General features: G+C 39.5%; 2 protein-coding genes across 3 annotated transcripts in view; one reads left to right on the top strand and one right to left on the bottom strand.

Moving 5' to 3' along the window:
* LOC149661229 (uncharacterized) overlaps positions 1-9,960 on the bottom strand; it is a 53,710-nt gene extending 43,750 nt beyond the window's left edge. Inside the window, exon 1 of the mRNA XM_089842701.1 lies at positions 9,449-9,960. Coding sequence (XP_089698827.1) covers positions 9,449-9,730 — 282 coding nt within the window. The 5' untranslated portion in view covers positions 9,731-9,960. The remainder of the gene's footprint in view (positions 1-9,448) is intronic.
* The window catches only part of LOC149661230 (protein turtle-like), a 444,653-nt gene that overhangs the window by 21,310 nt on the left and 403,508 nt on the right, over positions 1-19,835 (top strand). The window lies entirely within an intron of this gene.

Consider the following 19,835-nt stretch of genomic DNA (forward strand, 5'->3'; position numbering starts at 1 on the left):
TTTGGAATAAGTTGTATTTGATTACGTTCTCACATAAAAAAACCTAAATTTATAAATATACAGGGTGTTTCTAAAAATCTTTCTGAAGTTAAAGGGGGTATGGTTTGGGGCGACTACGAGTCGAAAATGTAATTTCTATGACATTTTTCCCTAATGGACACCGTTTTCAAGTTATGTTTGGATTGTTTTACAGATGACCCCTTAATTAAAATTAGCATTATCTTTTAGTATCTTACTTTAAATTTAAGGGATCATCCATAAAATACTCCAATGTTCATTCCTCGTAAACTGTGGCTCTCAGGACAAAATGTCATAAAATTTACATTTGCAATACTTGAAATTTCCGAAACACATTGTATAATGGAACAGATTTTATATATTATAAAATCCCAAATAGGTGTATAGCTATTACTCGAATCTAATACGATTTTGGGGCAGGTCCGACCCATAAAAGAAACGATATATTTTTAGTTCATTCAAATGGATAGTTTTTGATTGCCACCGATTATTTTATAAATTACCTGGAAACTTCATCTTAATACGTTATTGGAGCCATAGAGACGGTGCCCTTAGAGTATAAATTATCTTTTTTATGAGTAACCGCTTTGCGTGGTGCATTCCCGACTTAAGATATACCTTAAGGTAAAATAGCTACCGTCTATTAGATCTCGAGTTATAAACCTTAAATCTCAAAGCATGCGTTGAAGAAAAGAGAAAAAAAAACACAATAATTGGACTCCCTAAATTCGCGAAACGCTACATTTTTTTCTTGGACTACCGAATTCCTCCGAGATTTGTTCGTTGTGTAACGGGTAATATGATTAAAGTTGCCGTAAGTGAAATAGAATTAAGGTAGATTAGTGTAGCGATGTATTAACTATCTGTACGTGAACAAATAAGGAAAGTTCAAGTATAGCTAGGGTCTTCCCTAGCACCCCGTAGAGACGAAGGCGTAATCCGAAGACGAGTCTGCTGCCATAGGTGATTATAATCTCTGACCCCAAAGACCCTCGTAATGTAGAGTGATGCAGGCAGACCCCCGCCTTAGGCTATACTGAAAGCTATGGGAAAATTACGCCAGGTACATATAAGATGTCTGAGACCTTATAACGTCTAATAATGAGAGATTTTCTGTACCATTTTTGGGGTAATTTCAAATTGGTTAATATTTGTTAGGTTCGTCGTTTTGGCATGCAGAAGTATATAATACATCTCTTCAAGAGAAGTGTATCCCCACTTCTCTTCAAGAGAAGTGTATCCCCACAAAGCGGGGTAGTTCTAACATGATTCTTCCCAACATCAGAATAACAAGGTTACTAAACCGAATCACATGCCCGATAAATAGTTCCCTCATCATTACTCTATTAGCCCTTAACTATTCGCCAAGGCGCAGTCGCTTATGGATTTATGTCCCACGTCAAGACAATCAAGGTTTGTGGGTTGATTGTTGAGGATTTAGTACCAAACAATTATAGAATTCACCCCACGGTGCGATAGTTGCCCATCTGAAGTTTGATGAGCGGGAGCAGGAGAGCAAACAAAAAGGTGCATGAGCCTGGGAAGAATCATGTTACTTAACTGAAGTATTAAGAGGATACAGAACTAATTGTTTACGCGGATGTTGTTCGTGAGACTTTCTATTGTGACAAAATTAGATCTTAACACTTAATCTAAACCTTCTCACTTATGACTTTTTGCCACCAAAGCGAATTTGCAGGGTGGAATGATAAGGAGTCTTATACCCTATCATTTACCGAATCTAACGTGATATTCGGTGATTTGTCTTATGAGATTTTAAGAAGAAAAAAAGAAGCTAGTCGTTACAAGTTTCGTGTCTGATTCTTTTCGAAATTAAACTGCATGCGCGCTAGAGACGGAATAAAACCTTACATTTATATATCCGAATCATCGTTCTTCTTTATATAAGATTAGATCAGAAGTAAGATGAGACTAGAAGTAAAGAGCTCTAGCATTGGTAGTAGATACTGGCACTAGTGAAGAAATTTGAGGATTTTATGCCGCTTCCATCGCGCCTACACTAGAGAGAAAAAAGTTGGTCGAGTTCCAAAAACATTTCTTACCCCTTTCCCCTTAACCTAAAGCCGCGGAACACGGACGCGGGTGCTTGAATCTAGTTCGGCCGTCTACCACCACGAGCGTCTCACGTTTTGGAGTGAAAACTCAGAAGCCGCTACCAGAGGGCCAACCGTTGGTGTCGTATCAAGAATATTCACTTTTGCCAAGTGAAGAATTTGGTTAGCTCAGTATTTCTAGTCTCATCTTACCTCTGATTAGATGTATAAGGATAGGCGTGCTCTAAAATTAGGTCTTTTAATCTTGGCGCCCGTTTTGGAAAAAAGAAAAGAAACTTCGCAAAATCAGTTTCGATGTCTCGCTGTGTTTCTTCTTCTTCTTCTTTTTCCACGCCATGCAGTATTTTATTGAAGATGTTAAAAATCACCCGGGTCTCGCTCGAACGGTGGTGCCAGCAGTGTTTCGCGATATGACAAATACCCTTTTATGAAGATTGAGTGTAGATGCGGATAAATCTTGATACATATCGACGTGAGAGAAAAACTAGCTCTCCTTTTTTATTTATTTATTTATTTATTTCATCGTATTTTTTCCATCAAAATCTTAAAGAAACTTTGTAGAAACAAGTGGGCGTCTCTGGTATATACGTGAATACAAATTGACATTTTGATTATATGTTTGTTGTGTTTATGATGATATTTAGATTTTATTGCAAAGAAAAATTTATTGACTTTTAGCGAATTTCATGCATTGGACTTCTCCGAGATAGTTCGGCGTTTTTGCTTTATATGGGTTCATACAAACATGGAAAACTCGAGAAATAGTTGACAAAAACGCAGAGAAAACTCGGAAAGCTCAAGAAATAGTTGATAAAAACACAGAGAAAACTCGGAAAGCTCAAGAAATAGTTGACAAAAACACAGAGAAAACTCGGAAAGCTCAAGAAATAGTTGACAAAAACACAGAGAAAACTCGGAAAGCTCAAGAAATAGTTGACAAAAACACAGAGAAAACTCGGAAAGCTCAAGAAAGAGTTGACAAAAACACAGGGAAAACTCGGAAAGCTCAAGAAATAGTTGACAAAAACACAGAGAAAACTCGGAAAGCTCAAGAAATAGTTGACAAAAACACAGAGAAAACTCGGAAAGCTCAAGAAATAATTGACAAAAACACAGAGAAAACTCGGAAAGCTCAAGAAATAGTTGACAAAAACACAGAGAAAACTCGGAAAGCTCAAGAAATAGTTGACAAAAACACAGAGAAAGCTCGGAAAGCTCAAGAAATAGTTGACAAAAACACAGGGAAAGCTCGGAAAGCTCAAGAAATAGTTGACAAAAACACAGGGAAAACTCGGAAAGCTCAAGAAATAGTTGACAAAAACACAGAGAAAACTCGGAAAGCTCAAGAAAGAGTTGACAAAAATACAGGGAAAACTCGGAAAGCTCAAGAAATAGTTGACAAAAACACAGAGAAAACTCGGAAAGCTCAAGAAATAGTTGACAAAAACACAGAGAAAACTCGGAAAGCTCAAGAAATAATTGACAAAAACACAGAGAAAACTCGGAAAGCTCAAGAAATAGTTGACAAAAACACAGAGAAAACTCGGAAAGCTCGAGAAATAGTTGACAAAAACACAGAGAAAACTCGGAAAGCTCGAGAAATAGTTGACAAAAACACCGAGAAAACTCGGAAAGCTCGAGAAATAGTTGACAAAAACACAGAGAAAACTCGGAAAGCTCGAGAAATAGTTGACAAAAACACAGAGAAAACTCGGAAAGCTCGAGAAATAGTTGACAAAAACACCGAGAAAACTCGGAAAGCTCGAGAAATAGTTGACAAAAACACAGAGAAAACTCGGAAAGCTCGAGAAATAGTTGACAAAAACACAGAGAAAACTCTGAAAGCTCGAGAAATAGTTGACAAAAACACAGAGAAAACTCGGAAAGCTCGAGAAATAGTTGACAAAAACACAGAGAAAACTCGGAAAGCTCGAGAAATAGTTGACAAAAACACAGAGAAAACTCGGAAAGCTCGAGAAATAGTTGACAAAAACACAGAGAAAACTCGGAAAGCTCGAGAAATAGTTTACAAAAACACAGGGAAAACTCGGAAAGCTCAAGAAATAGTTGACAAAAACACAGGGAAAACTCAGGGATTTTTAGAATTTTTACTAAAATTCAGGGAAATCAGGGAAGTTCGTGAGGTTTGAGTAAGTTTACTCTGAAGGGGTTTGCTTCAACTATAAAAAAATCCATTCTCGTTGTTATTATTCCATATACGGGAAAAACCTAGAAAACTCAGGATATGACCCTTGTTTATTTCGCCATGAAATCCGGCAACGAGCCCAATAAGGTCATTCTCAGTTGGACCATAATGAAAAATACTCGTCATTTTAACATCAGTTTTTTTTCCTCCGACAAATGTCTAGCTGCATGATTTACCGAGCGATCGGTACTGATCTGTCTTTTAAAAAAGTGAACCTCGGGTTGAGCCCAATGGAATTTGCAAATCCGGCCAAGACTAGTAGGTCTACAAATGGAGAACACGCGCAATTTTTCAGAGCGTCTCCGAGCAGTCCAAATAATGGAACTGACTATTAGCAAATTTTACTTTTAATCGTTTGCTTTCTGTTCATGAAAGCAATTAAAACTGCGCTAGACACTTTGTATTTAATTGCAAATGATACAATAAGCAGCCACAGTGTAACACGTGCTTAAAGATTTAAATGACCGCCCCCTCCCCGGTATTTAAAAATGGAAATTAAAAAGGCGCGTTATTTCCAGATTTCCCGCCACTCTTTCGAATTAACATTCCAAATATATATATCGTTTTCTATGCAAATAGGCGCGAAAATCTGTCCAGACCCGCGCACGTGCAAAGCTCGTGAGATGCTATGTGCTATAAAGGCATTTCCACCACCGTGTACCTAGCGATTAGGGTTAACCGCTTTTCATATAAGAGTCACCGTAATTTTTACGCGGTTTTCCACCGCGCGAGATCTTAATAGTGCGGTGACGATATTACTGGCGAGCTGGTAATTAAAAGGAATTCCTGGCTAGTTAATAGAAGGGAAAAGAGAAGCTATATAGTAGGCAATAGATTTTCACCCGATGTTACCGCGTACCCTATACCTGGACCAAATATTTTAAGAACTTTCTATCCTCCGCGATTTAATATAAACTTGATTAATAACTGCGGATTTAAAATATGGCTGTTTTCTCGCTGCTTGCTTGCGGGGTTTTGGTGCATGTGTATTTCGTTTAAATCCAGTTGGTTTTTGGCTCGAAAAACCGAGAGAAAAGTAGCGAAACTAGCTTCAGAGAGAGAACGAGAGAGCGAGAGAGAAAACGTGTCGTTAGATTAGCTTAATTAATTCGCTTATAATAAATGTAATTGTAATTAATTGGAAAAAGCCCGCTAGAAAACGGACGGACGGGGGGCGAAACGCTCCTTTTAAAAGGAGGGCGGAGGGACGTTTTGAGAGTCTAGGGTGCTAATGAGAGATGTCGTTTCTTTTCGGGACTCTTTTGCATATTAATGATGGTTTAATTTTATACGGCAACGCGCCCGGCCCTAAATCTCTCTCTCTCTCTCCCTTCGCTCTCTCTCTATTTCCCCTTTTTCTCTGTTAATCGTTCGTTTTGTTCGTCGGAAACTGAGAGCCTTTATAGCCCCGTTAATTTCATTTACATTTTCGACTTACTTTTATTATTACCTCGAGTGTATTTAATTCTCCCTCGAATACTAAGGCGAGAATGGAAAACTCGCTTCATCCGCTTTATCATTGTCTAAAGGCCTGTCCAGACTGACACATTTTGCGAGTTCGCATCTTCGCTTCGCTTGATTGCAAGATCGCGCTACTGTCCACATTGAGTTTTCGCTACTTTGCGTCCTCACCTCGCGAAGATACAAATTTCTTGCGACTAGGCCAAGAATTTCGCGCCTTCGCGAGAAAAGCACCAATCACAGGCGAGAGGAAGGGTGGGGCGATTAGTTTCGTTTTTCTCTTTGGACAACGTCGATGGAGAAGGGCAGATGGCGCAATGATTGCACAAACTTTATTGGCTCTCAGAATGGGAAAAGCAAAATTTTTCCGTGTATCTGAACAGAAGTGCAAATGTTTTTCGTGATCTGTTGCGAAGATGCGAATAGACGAAGGCGCGAACACGCGAGCGCGAACTCAATGTGGACAAAGCTTTAGTTAAGAATCGTAATTAGCATGCATTTTCCATATTCATGATATCATTAAATATTTTCTTTATTATCACCCCGGTTCTTAAACGAGTAGATCTCCATTTCCCCCATCACCAAATATCGGAGGGAGAAAGTATAAGAATTATAAAAGAAAAATATTGTATAATTAATGAATAGCTAGAAGGCTTGATCATTTACGATAATATACTGATTTTTTTAATGTAGTTCTTTCTATGGTATGGGTTTTAGTCATTATATAAAGCGAATAAACGCAACGGTGTATAGTTTATCGTTTTATCGCGTATTGGCGTTTCATACTATTCGTTATAGCTGATTGGACAAACTTACACGATCACGTGTTTTCCATATAACCTGCACCGGGGGAATTATAACATTTTGGAGTACGCCACGCTCTGTACATACGAGATTAATTTAATATATTTTTATTATCAATATGATTTGATACTGGTAATGGAAGTCAAGCTTCATTGATTTCTTACGGCTCGTTAAACGTTCGATATCCTACCCTCGAGTTTGATACACTCTCGTATTAAAAAAACTTACGACGTATTTGTCGTCCGTTTAACTCAAGCATCGAATTAAAAACGTGAACACGATCAGCTCGGGTTCGAAATTATAATTTTTGTTCTGTCGCGGAGAACAAATTTCTCACGCTTAAATTTCTTATACAATGGGGAGAGCTTTCCCTTCATTTTTAGTCCCATAGTCTTGCATTATTCAACGTGATTTTTTTTTTCCACCTGGAAATTCTTTGTGAAAATTACCGAAATTCATTAAAAATCGTTGTTTAATCGCGGGGAATATGCCTGGTCCCCTTAATCAGTGACATACCGGGTCGTATTTTTACGCGAGAAAAATTGTTTCTTATGGATGGAATGCTCCGGGCAATGATTTCACTCCTACTTTTTAATAAGTTTCGTGGAATTGATTAAATTGGGATAAGGGGAATTTTAATAGAAAATTTTTGGTAGGTTATTCACGATGTATTGCTTATTTTCACGTAATAGTAACTCCGAGAGACTCTGTACTATAGAGTACATTTTTATTAAGGAGAATTAATTAAGAAATTCCTTAGTTTATCTTTGTTGAATCGTCTTTACTAAATCTATAGATATGTATAGATTTTTTATTCTTAATGTATTCTCGTATCGATTTTTTATTCTCGATATATTCTCGTATCGATTTTGTTATTCTCGATATATTCTCGTATCGATTTTGTTATTCTCGATATATTGTCGTATCGATGTGTTATGCTCGATATATTGTCGTATCGATGTGTTATGCTCGATATATTGTCGTATCGATGTGTTATGCTCGATATATTGTCGTATCGATGTGTTATGCTCGATATATTGTCGTATCGATGTGTTATGCTCGATATATTGTCGTATCGATGTGTTATGCTCGATATATTGTCGTATTGTTGTTTTATTCAATACTAATATCACTGATTGATAATTAAATTTTAAAGAATAGGAAACCGGAAAATATCGACATTTTAAACTATTTATCTAATTAGTATAATGAACCATTTTAAAATATCGATACATCGTCACATTTTAAAATATCGATACATCGTTACATTATAAAATATCGATACATCGTCACATTTTAAAATATCGATACATCGTCACATTTTAAAATATCGATACATCGTTACATTATAAAATATCGATACATCGTTACATTATAAAATATCGATACATCGTTACATTATAAAATATCGATACATCGTTACATTATAAAATATCGATACATCGTTACATTATAAAATATCGATACATCGTTACATTATAAAATATCGATACATCGTTACATTATAAAATATCGATACATCGTTACATTATAAAATATCGATACATCGTTACATTATAAAATATCGACACATCGTTACATTATAAAATATCGATACATCGTTACATTATAAAATATCGACACATCGTTACATTATAAAATATCGACACATCGTTACATTATAAAAAAATCTATATATGTTCCCGATATCAACATCCCTTGCCTCACCTACGATGGTTCGTTTAACCGAATCCAACGACAAAATCGAATTTCTCTAGTTCGTGACAACGCTGATTAAGGGTTGTTCATTTTAAGGCGCGAAGCTACCTTTTAATTTTAAAATGATATAAATTATTAAGAATGTATCTTTATTCCCTTTCGATGGTAAACTCGGCGAGTCACTCCGCGGTTGACCTTTCTCAAAATAAGACTATCAATTATCCTTGTCAGGCTTAGAGCGCTCTGAATTTTTAAGAAGAGAGCGAGAGAGAGAAAAATGCTCACTTGTTTTTCTATTTAACGAGTAAAGAATGACTTGAACTATTTATTTTTCAACGCTATCCATACATGGTTTATTCCCGCGCTGTATCCTAGACTCTAGTATCATTTCCGATTGCAATTAAGGTTGAGGGTCGCGCACGAATAATCTGGCGGGCTTAAAAAGGAGACAAGCGAAATATGCCTAATTTGTTTTGGGGTGTTAAAATTCAATTAAGGGTCTCAGCCGTCTGCCGCGCCGGTCCCCTCGAATAAAAAACTTGAAACCCCCTTCCAAGAAAAAATTGGACGATATATCAAAAGGAAGAAGCTATATCTTCAGCTCTTTCCTTTACTGGCTTCGAGAAAGAAAGTCACTTTCTTTATTTTAAAAAAATAAAAAGAGTAGTTCTAAAGAAGAGAGCCCTGGTTAGATTCAAGTATAGCTAAGAAAGTCAACGCTGAAGCGTCCTTTAGCTTATTTTTCATTTCATTCAGTGTAGTCGACCCACCGTGCTTTCATTTGAAGTGGTACTTATTACCCAGTTAGAACTAGGCAGTTTTTTAGGAACGCTTGGGTGAAAATAAAAATTGCCAACAACGGATACAAACTTTTAATACAAACATTTTGCAGTTTTAAGTTTGTCTAACTCGTTATCTCTTATACCCTGGAGATATTAATCCTATTTATTTTTCGTATGGCTTCAAGGAGCGTCGCGAAATGACTCCCGAGAAGGGTCCCAAGGAGGTCGTAGACGTTGCTTTAAAATTGAATGTAAAAATGGGGCCTAGACAGCGTGTCTCTTAATGTCTTTGAGACTAAAGTGAGATCTATATCTGACACATCTTAGCCTTGACCATTAAGTTCCATTTGCACTCGGGGAAGTGTTAAAGCGAGACCCCGTAATAATTGTTGAGTTATACTCACGTCATCTTCGTCCAAGAAGGGAAAAATGTCCAATTTGTCTATTCGGACGGTTCCTTCGAAGGGCAAGAACCTCTTGCCCCTGGGCAGTCTCTGGTTAGCGTAAACGCGAGCGCCGGCACCGTCTCCTTCTATTAAGCGTCTTTGTATCAGTTCCCGCTGGTTGGATAACAAGGAGGAGGCCGTGGTAGTCGGCTTCCGGGGATCCGTTTCTCGGTCACGGGTCACTGCCATCAACGAGCTCACCAGGCTCAACTCCGCCGGAATTAAAACGTACGTTTCCATCTTCCCGCTCGCGCGCGCCCCACCCCCACCACACTAATACTCCTCCTCCTCCTCCCGCTTCTTCGGAACGCGAGAGTTTTCTTTCACGCGCTCTCCGCCGTCCGCGGATCTTTTCGGTCACGGCGCGTCACTTTCTCGACGTCTTCAACACGCCAGAAAGAAACGGAAGGTTTCTCCGTAGCGCCCTTCACCGCCCTCCACGATCTTCTTCGGATCTTCTTATCCTTTTGTAGAATTCGGTATCTCTTCTCCGCTTTCTTCCTTTTTTTCCAAGTTCCGTCTCGGGTTCTGAACTTGGCGATCCAAGAAGCCCGAGGTCCCGATACGCAATTACCGCGCTCGCGGGGTGACCAGTCGATATTAGGCGGCGCTATACCTCTGAAAGAAAAAGCAATGGCGTTTTGATGACTCTCGAAAGACAACATTGATCTACGATGGCTCCGACAATGGGATTTCTACAAGCCTCGGATAGGGTTGGGAAGGGATTTTTCGCCGCGACCATCCTGGGCTAATACGATCACCCCATTCCCGCCTCAATATAGCACCGCGTTGTGACATTACACCGAGCTCATTTTTCTCTCGTTCCACCCGCGGTGTGCGCTGCTCCGAGATTCTTATTGCTTTTTGTCTGCCTGCCCAGTCATCGCCACTCCATGTCCGCGGGACCTTTCTAATACTATTCGTTTTGGGAAGATGGCCAAGCCGTCCGGACCAGAAACGAGCTCGCTAAACTAATAACTCAGTTGAGAGAAAATATCGTTTCGACGTTTCCTAGGAGGAGACTGGAAAAGCTATTTAGGTCTAATATTTCCCTTATGCTCCGTAACTAAATGGATCATTTGATTCTCGGTAGAATTTAGACTAATATACGAATGAGGGGAGTTGAATGAATCTTGTATAAATCCAACGCTATATAGCGCAAAATAATGGGTGTTTGCTTATCTACATTTTTGAAAACTCTAAACAAATTATTACCGTCCTTGTATAAGAATGTCCCCAACGCAATGTGATTGTACTTGCACTATCCCATGCAACTAGTATCGAAGCTGGAAGATAAACTTACCTATCTCTTTTAACCGTGGACCTATAAAGCTGATAATTCCTTTATCAAGGGACGGATGACATCTTTTCCTGGCATGAAAATGACCTGATGATGGAAAAGTGAGAGAGAGCGCGAGGACGAGATAGAGTAAGGGAGGTTGAAGAATAACGGACGGTGGGTTTGCTTTTCTCCCAGAACGGTGCTGCGGCATGCACACAGCGGGTAGACAGTCACTTATAGTCTCGCTCGGTATGTACAACGATGATGATACGGTAGCCGCTAAGAACTCGGGAGCCGCCGTATATATCGCGTCATCGAGATGAGATATTCTGAGAGTCTCGAGTTGAAAAACATTACCGCCGTCTCTCGATCTCCATCCATTAACGCGGGGAAAGAACAACAGGTTGATTTCTTAACTCCTAATTCCCTTCCCCTTAAAAATCAAGACGCACGCACGCAGACACCGGCATCGACTTCAACCCAACGTCGGCACCAGTGGGCGCACCTGTCCGGTAGCTCCTAGGAAAAATTCCGTCCCATTCGCTTCCAAGGGCGGGGCTTCTTATAAGTTGGCCCCTCTATTTTTTAACTTCTTTCTTTAATATCCAGGTATATTCCGCGAGCGCCACACCACCTTTTAAAAGAAATACTATCGCCGCCGCCACCGAAAGTTTTTAAAAACGTTCTAGTAGAGTCTACCATGAAGCTAACTCCGCAACCAAAAAAATTAACGTTGCCAGATTCTACCCACCCTACCCCAAGTCCAATCCCGATACCTGCCGTTCGGGCTTCTTAAAAAAAAATAAAAAGAGTATTTTTCAAGGCTCGCTGGTAAAAAAGTCGTGATATCCCCGGGCAATTTTCACTTACTCCTTGTCAAAGTTTATAATGGATAGATAGCTATTGCTCGCTACCGAATGGGCGAGAGAGATAGATATATACGGAGAATGAGATAGAATTTTTTCATTTGGCCCGCTTTTCTTTCAAATAAGTTGCTAGTAGCAATGGCAAATAGACAATAATAGGATGTGACGTAGCGTGTAGAGCTTGGCGAAGTGTCATTCACGAAGAGCATGTACTAGTACGCCGGCAAACCGAATACGTTTACCAGGTCTGCGAAATCTATGACAATCTCCAAGAAACAAAAATTTTCTAAGGCCCGAATGTCTCAACTCTATTCAACGGAGTGAGGAAAGAAAAAGAACGTAATAATAAAGTAGAGCGCTTATTGGTCGACCCAATGAAGCTAGAGAGAAAGTGAGACATGACGTCGCGAACGTCATATTTCTTTCAGCTAGTGCCTTCCTATTATTTCTATTTGCATTTGATATACTATAAGAATATGAAAAATAAGAAAGTCTATTCCTGATGGAGTTCTTTCTTTTGTATAAGGCATAAGGAATAAACTCGTTTGTCTTTAAGGCATACGGGGCTTTCCCTTTCTTACGTCTAGCTCTTCTTAAGCCAGGCGCATTTACCTGTCCGAAATTCGTGGCATGCAATAACATTCCGTACATGTAAGGTAATGCAATGCTTGTCTATATAGAAGATGCAATGTCCGCCTATTTTTCTTTCTACCGACGTTTCTTCCCTCCCTATCTTCGTATTCTTTAAAAAAGTAAAGCTTTTAGATTACAAGATGTTCTAAGGGTAACTAAACTACGGATGAATTCTCGCCCCTCTTCATCTCGCCTTATCTTTGGGTAAAATTAATCCCCGGTAGCCATCTCTGGAAAATGTTGATTATGTTCTCCCCGTTTTTTCTTAGCCCATACCTCCCTGCCTTCACTCTCGCGGCCACCAAGTCTAGGAGGAGGAGAAACTTTGGTGGACGTGGTGGTACAAAAAATTCTTCTCTCCGGAAAAATTTTGCTGGGACAGCGTATTTTAAATCAACTTCGGGTTGCTGAGTATATTGGGGGTTTTAGGATAATAATGTCGCAAATAGGGAAAGGTTGAGAAATGGTTATTGCAGTGTTAGAACATGCGGTTAATTCGTCCTTAATTGTTGTATTGTAAATTATCCTCCGTAATGTGATTCGTTAGTAATTTATTTTCTGCAGTAAATATTGCATTTGTTAGGTAACTTGGAGATGAAGGCACTATTCTGGGTTCCAATAATCCAAAAAGCTCAGCCCAAAAAAACTCCGATATATATTTCTTATATATTCTAATTATATAAATATAATGAACCCCAATAAAACCCGGTTGGCTCTGGTTTTTTTTAAATAAAACTCAGCTTTTCTTTGAACATGAAAATTAAAAGAATGCTAGAAGTTCTGTTTTCAAGGGAACAGAACTTGTTGTCTCTAGAAAATGTATTTGTGACGTTGCGACTTGCAAACTTTGTGAATGCCATAAATTACCTTGAAATATTTAAATTCCACGCTTTTGGACATTATACTACTCATTTAGATAACTATACTGGTTAATCAAAGGCCTACACTTATACTATCTTTCTTTATATTTCGAATTCTTCACTCCGTTTCGAAAAGTATTTAGTTTAGTATACCGATTTTTCCTTCGACAAAATTAGTGTATTACAAACTTAAGACATTTTTACTATAAGATGAAGACATGGAAATTTTTATGGAGTAGATTTGATCCTAAGGGGTGGGAAAAAATGGGGGAGATAATATTCCCTTTGTAATTAATCAAGAGTATATAAAATTAAAACGGCTCGTATACATGTACGGATAAGAATATAACTTTTCCCTGCAGATACCAAATTTGTATTAACTCGACTTTATCACGAGAGCAAAAAAAAAAAAAAATGGTTTAGAAAAAGTATATGAGAAGGTCCTCCACCTTACCCCGCCTTTTTTTCTTATTTAGTTTTTAATCAATCTCTCAAACTTCCTCAGACGTTCACTTTTCTTTGAAAATTGAGGCAAGAAGTGATATCTAGTTTATTAGGGAGAAGGTTTAAGATGCCTAAGTATTCGCGTGCCATAGTCCTAGTCCCCCTTTCAAAATACAAGGGGGGACGTAAAAGGAGGCCGGGCTATTTCGCTACACTCTCCTCAGTCGGAAAATACGCAATTTTCGTCATTCGCGTCGCGCTGACGTGCACAGTTTTCAAGAACCAATGAGATGCTGGTTGTAATTTAGAGGCGGGGATTAACTCCGGACCTACTATACGTTTGGACTGGAGATAAAGCTGGAAATGTGGCGCGAATTTATACCTTCTCCCTAATAAACTAGATGTCACTTCTTGATTGAGATTTAGTTTTGGAAGCTAGAATTCCTTATCTACTCGAAAGAGTACATCAAATAAATTAGATCATAAATAAAATTAAATTAAACTAAAGTAAAAAAACACCCAATCGTTTTTATACGCTTTTCATTGAAATTTAAGAAATACTCCAAGATGTAATTGACCAAATTAGTTAATCTCTGGATACCTTTAAAAAAGGTAATATCTTTTCATCAGAACTGGTTTATTTTAATACTCGAAACTTTTGAAAGGAATATCTTTTAAGGAGGTTATTGAAACTGCATCTCCCCGTCTGTATTGTGTACGATTCCCATATAACTATATCCAGTTTCAATGTAAGAATGTTGGTTAAATTTGAAATTGGTGTTATTTCAAGTTAAGTTTTTGGTCGCGGCTCAAAATAGACGAGGTATAAGATTAAATCATTTGAAATTGAATTATAATGTAAAATCGAGTCCGTCTGTTAGTAACGCTATGGTAACAAATGTTTAGCTCTCAAATTATTAATGTATTATAGGTTTTTGTCATAATATCTTAGCGTGGGCGTCCTAAAATTGAAAAGCAATATAGGGTAGTGTAGCGGACTTTGGGGTCATAAGGCCCCGCAGCGGTTGGCTATGCCGTTGTAGTTCGCGTACAAACTTATTTAAAAATAATTTTAGCCGTGGGGGTAAAATCCAAGATAACTTTATTACATGTTAACAGTGCAGAGGTTAAGAACGAAGTCACTCGAGATTCCTTCTCATACGTTTTCATACGAGGGGTTTGACCAAGGGGTTAATCCGCGAGGGCGAGGAGAGGAATCTCGATCTTTTGAAGATATCAATACAAAAGGTGTTTTTTGAGTTTATTTTTAGAAGCGAGAAAAACATCTCGTTCTTTACAATTTAGAGTACTGTGACGAAAGGGTTAACAACAGGTATTGAAAAGGTCAGGGGTGTGAGTGCAGGTGTGTCCAGTATTAAGAGATACAAATTTATAGGATGCAATGAACTGTAGAAGTTCGTAAAGTGAAGTCTAACAAAAGTAACTTGTTACAATTCCCCCCGACAAAGGATGAGAATGGGTTCGAATACTTAAAAATAGAACAAAAACAATTATGTTGTGTTACAAAAATACAAGGTAACAGTGAGTTTGCAAAATACTAAATGAAAAGTTTACACAAATTACAAGAGTCAAAAAATTTTTTACACAATATTACTTAGTAAGTGACTAATTCAATTTACAAAATTTAAATCAAAAGTTTAAACAAATTAAAAACAAGCATTGAAATTATACAATTTTAATCAGTAAGTGTTAAATTTTTTTTCATTTAGAATATTTAATTGCTTTTGTATTAGCTCGCTGAGGGCGGGGATTGTGTCGCAATGGTTGTGAAACGTTAGGTTTTTTCCTTGCTTGGGGAACAGTGACCTGTGGCAAAACTAACGTAGCGTCTCTTTCAACGTACGGTTTCATATTAGTAACATTAATTATACCCTGATCTTTCAATGTCTTAGGGTCAACCAAGGCGTAATTTAAATCGCTAGTTTTAGCCGAAATTTTGTATGGACCATCCCAGCGCTCGGCGAGTTTCTTCGTAAAATTTTTTATTTTCGAAGATTGGTGATGTGTGCGCGTCATAATTAAATCACCAATTTGATAATGAACATCGCGTCTATTTTTGTCATAATTTTGTTTTTGATGTTCATGCGCTTTTTCTTTAGAAATTTTGACATTTTTATTTATTTCCGTCATTTTATCAGTCAAATGTTGAACATAATCGGAAATCTCGTTAAGGGGGTCGGCAGAGGGGTTGCGTTCCAAAAAACGATGAATGGGGAGTTTGAGCTCGCGACCGGTCAACATAAAATGGGGCGAGTATCCCGTGGACGCGTGCGGAGCTGAACGAATGGCTAAAGCTAGTTTGGGGAGTTGTTCATCCCAACGTTTATGTTCTGTCTCAACATATATAGCGACCATCTGTTTTATTGTTTTGTTGGAACGTTCAGTGGGATTCGCCTGTGCATGATATGGGGTTGTGTGCTGTACTTTAGCCCCCCAATCGTTACAAATCGACCGAAAAGATTCGCTAGAGAATTGGGAACCATTATCCGCTATTATGATTCGTGGAACTCCATATCTAGGGAAGATTTCCTCTGTGAGTTTTTTAGTGATAGCGGAAGTGGTGGCTTTTCGTAAAGCGAAAATCTCAACGAATTTAGAAAAATTGTCAATTATGACCAGCATGTATTCATTTTGTTTCGAGCTTCGCGGAAAAGGTCCCATTAAATCAAGTGCAATGGTTTCCCATGGTTCTGTTGCACCTAGGGTGCCTAAGAGACCAGCTGGGCTTTGATTGTCAGACTTGTAAGCCTGACATTTCTGGCAAGACTTAACGTAATTTTGAACGTCTTGATTTAATGTGTTCCAATAAGCTACTGTTTTTGCGCGCCATAGCGTTTTGTCTATACCTAGGTGTCCTGCAGTGGGATCATCATGGATCACGCGCAGCAGGTGGGGTATCAATGCGCTAGGAATAATGGGAAGCCAGGCTATTGGTTTCGCGCATTTTTGCTCGTGGCGACAAGGCCTTGTTTCTTGTAAGCGGTAAACCACGTTTTCTGCAATGACGTAACGGTCTGCCTTATGTTTAATGCGTCTAGCGAGCTTTTTATCTGTTGGCAAGCGACTAGATAGCAAATAGGTTTTAAGCGCTAAGATCTTTGGATCGTCGTCTTGGGCTTTAGCTAATTTAGTCCTATCAAACACGTCAGTTAAATCAAAATCTACTATGGCAGAAGTTGGGTCAGCGCTCTTAATGGCGGAAACATTTAGGGAATGACAGGGACGGCTAATGAGGTCCTCAAATAAATCTGGATTATCTGCATCCAGGTGATCACCATTATCAGAGATTGGGTAGCGAGAGAGCGCATCCGCGACCTTATTGTCAACTCCTTTACGGTGTTTTACCTCAAAGGTGAATCCCTGTAACTGGATAGCCCAGCGTGTGAGCTTGGATGACGTATCTTTCATGCGGCGCAGCCATTGCAAAGCGCTACTATCCGTGATCAGTGTGAATTCTATTCCTTCAATGTAGTGACGAAATTTGTTGATCGCCCATACCACAGCGAGAAGTTCGCGTTCAGTGGCGTGATATCTAGATTGAGCAGGCTGTAATTTTCTACTAGCGTACGCGACAACTTGTTCGGTGCCTTTGATGTCTGTCTGAAAAAGTACCGCCCCTAGACCTATCATGCTCGCGTCAGTTTGAAGGAAGAATGGCATCTGATAATTGGGCATTTTAAGGATTGGAGATGAGATTAATTTTTGTTTTAAAGCGTTAAAACTCTCATCACATGCCGAATTCCATTCGAACATTGTATCCTTCTTAGTTAACCTAACCAGGGGTTCGGATAAGTCGGCGAAATCAGGTATAAACTCTCTATACCAGCCGGCGCAACCTAAGAAGGCTCTAACGTCTGTAGCATTCGATGGTCTAGGGTATTCTGATATTACGCGTACCTTAGCTGGGTCAGCTTGAATACCAGCCGCGGAAACGACATGGCCTAAGAATAAAATTTCAGAACGATAAAACTGGCATTTATCTGGACGGCAGGTTAGACCAGCGTCGCGTAATTTGGTTAGAACGTGATGAAGATGAACGTGGTGTTCTTCGCGAGTTTTGGAGTAAACCAAAATGTCGTCAATGTATATCAATAGAAATTTTCCTAATTCATTGCCAAAGATTAAGACCATGCATCTTTGAAAAGTAGCTGGAGAATTTCGAAGACCAAAAGGCAAAACATTAAATTCAAATAACCCGCGGTGGGTGACTACTGCGGTGAGGGGTTTTGCGGCTTCATCAAGCTCTAATTGCCAAAACGCGTCTTTCAAATCAATGATTGAAAAACAAGTTGTACCTTCAAGGAGGTTAATTTCATCCCTAATTATTGGTAGGGGAAAAGCGTCAGGGACCGTTATTTCGTTTAGTTTCCTAAAATCTCCACACACGCGAGGGATTGAGGTAGTTTTCTTACCGACTAATAGCAAAGGGGAAGAATACGGTGAAAAACTTTTTCGAATAATACCCTTTTTGAGCATGGCTTCGAGCTGCGTGTCAACTATAGCTTTTCGAGCTGGGGAGAGGGGATAGGCTCTGGATTTAAACGGTTCCTGGGAATTTAATACTATCTTATGCCTTAGCAAAGTACATCGGCCTGGTTCACCTGTAAAAACCTCGGGAAATTCTTCTATCAAAGCCCTGACTTCTGAATCACATGGGGTGACCGCATGTTTGTTGGCGACAGGGGTGCTGTTTACGCTAGAAGTGTCAGCTGGGATGATAGGGGAATCAACAGGGGTGCAAGGCCGTAGAGGGTCAATTATAGCTAGCGCAGGTAAAGGGTTAGCGTTGGCTAAAGGGTACGCCGTGGGTTCATTCCCAAAATGAAACGTGCCTGAATGAGGTTTAGCGTGGATTAACGTAAATTCGGAAAAATCCCAACCTAGAACGACATCGCTATCAACGGAGTTGGATACGGCGAACACGTACATCCAAGACCGTCCGGCGATGGTAACGTTTAACGCGGCTTCACCAATAACGTGAAACGGGGTTAAATCGGCGTTATTCATTTTTGGTCCTGACCACGGGCGTAAAGTATCTGACTTACCGCGTGCTTTACCCCATAGAGTAGTGGATATAGCGGAAATTTCTGCCCCACTGTCTAACACTGCTAAGCCTTTATATTGACCTAACGTTATTTCTACTTGAGGTCGGTGGGCAGCCACTCGTACCTTTGTTTTGAGATTTTTCTCAGGAATGACTTTCTTGTCATCGGGCCCTTCAGGGTATTCTAGGGGGAGGTTCTGCCAGCTGGGGTTATCAATGACAGAAGAACCTATTGGCGAAAAGGCATGTGACGTTTGCGATGAAACGGCTTCATTGAGAGCGGCCTGAATCACGCCTGAAATTTGATTTGGGGAAGATTCATCTTCGCTAGCCGCCGTGGCTATACTAGAAACTGTCCCGGGAGGGTTAGACGCGTGGTGTTCGCTTGCCCTATTGCCATTTTGACGCCTAGCGCGGCATTGAAACGACTTGTGTCCCATTCTGTGGCATTTCTTACATTGCACTTGCTTAGGTTCCCTGACTACATTACTGGCGGTATTATTTACATGTGGCGATGGATTGTGGCTATTTTTCGGAAGCCCTGTACCCTGAATGGAGTCCCTAGAAGTTTGAGGTGGGTTTATATTTTGGACAGGCCGAGGCCTATTTTGAAAGGTAGGACGTTGGCTTCGCGGATTTTTACCATCGAAAGCCTGACAACGCCTCCACAGATTCTCTGCCTTTTGAGCGCTTTCTTGAACATCTATTAGCCTTGGGTTGTCTGGTAACCTCATAAAGGGAATTAGATGTGGATTAAGGCTGTCGAGAATGTGAGTAACTACAGCTTGAGGAGTCATGCAAGGGTCATACTGTAGTGCTAAACGTTCCATCTCTAGAATAAAACCTAAGACTGGTTCGTCTTCGCGTTGCTTACGCCTATTCAGCTTGTTTTGCAGCTGTTCTTTAAAATCTACACCGATAAATGCTCGGCAAAAGTGTTCTTTAAACTCCGACCACGTGGGAATACTTCGTGCCATACGGTCAAACCAGTATAAAGTGTCGCCCTCTAACATTCTTTCTACTAAATCCCTTAACTGTGGGTCAGTTAAATTACATATTCTTTGGAAACGCTCAGCCTCCGACAGGAAAATTAAAGGGTCTTTTCCCGCGCGAAATTTAGGAATTTGCGGTGGGTCTGGTCTAGCGTATATACTAGGATTTGTAAAATTTGGAGGGGGAATGGACAAATTAGGGA

This window comes from Phalangium opilio, unplaced genomic scaffold (genome assembly GCF_054372755.1).
Source record: "Phalangium opilio isolate 3A_F unplaced genomic scaffold, DU_Popi_V2 ptg000070l_1, whole genome shotgun sequence".
Classification (NCBI taxonomy): Eukaryota; Metazoa; Arthropoda; class Arachnida; order Opiliones; family Phalangiidae; genus Phalangium; species Phalangium opilio.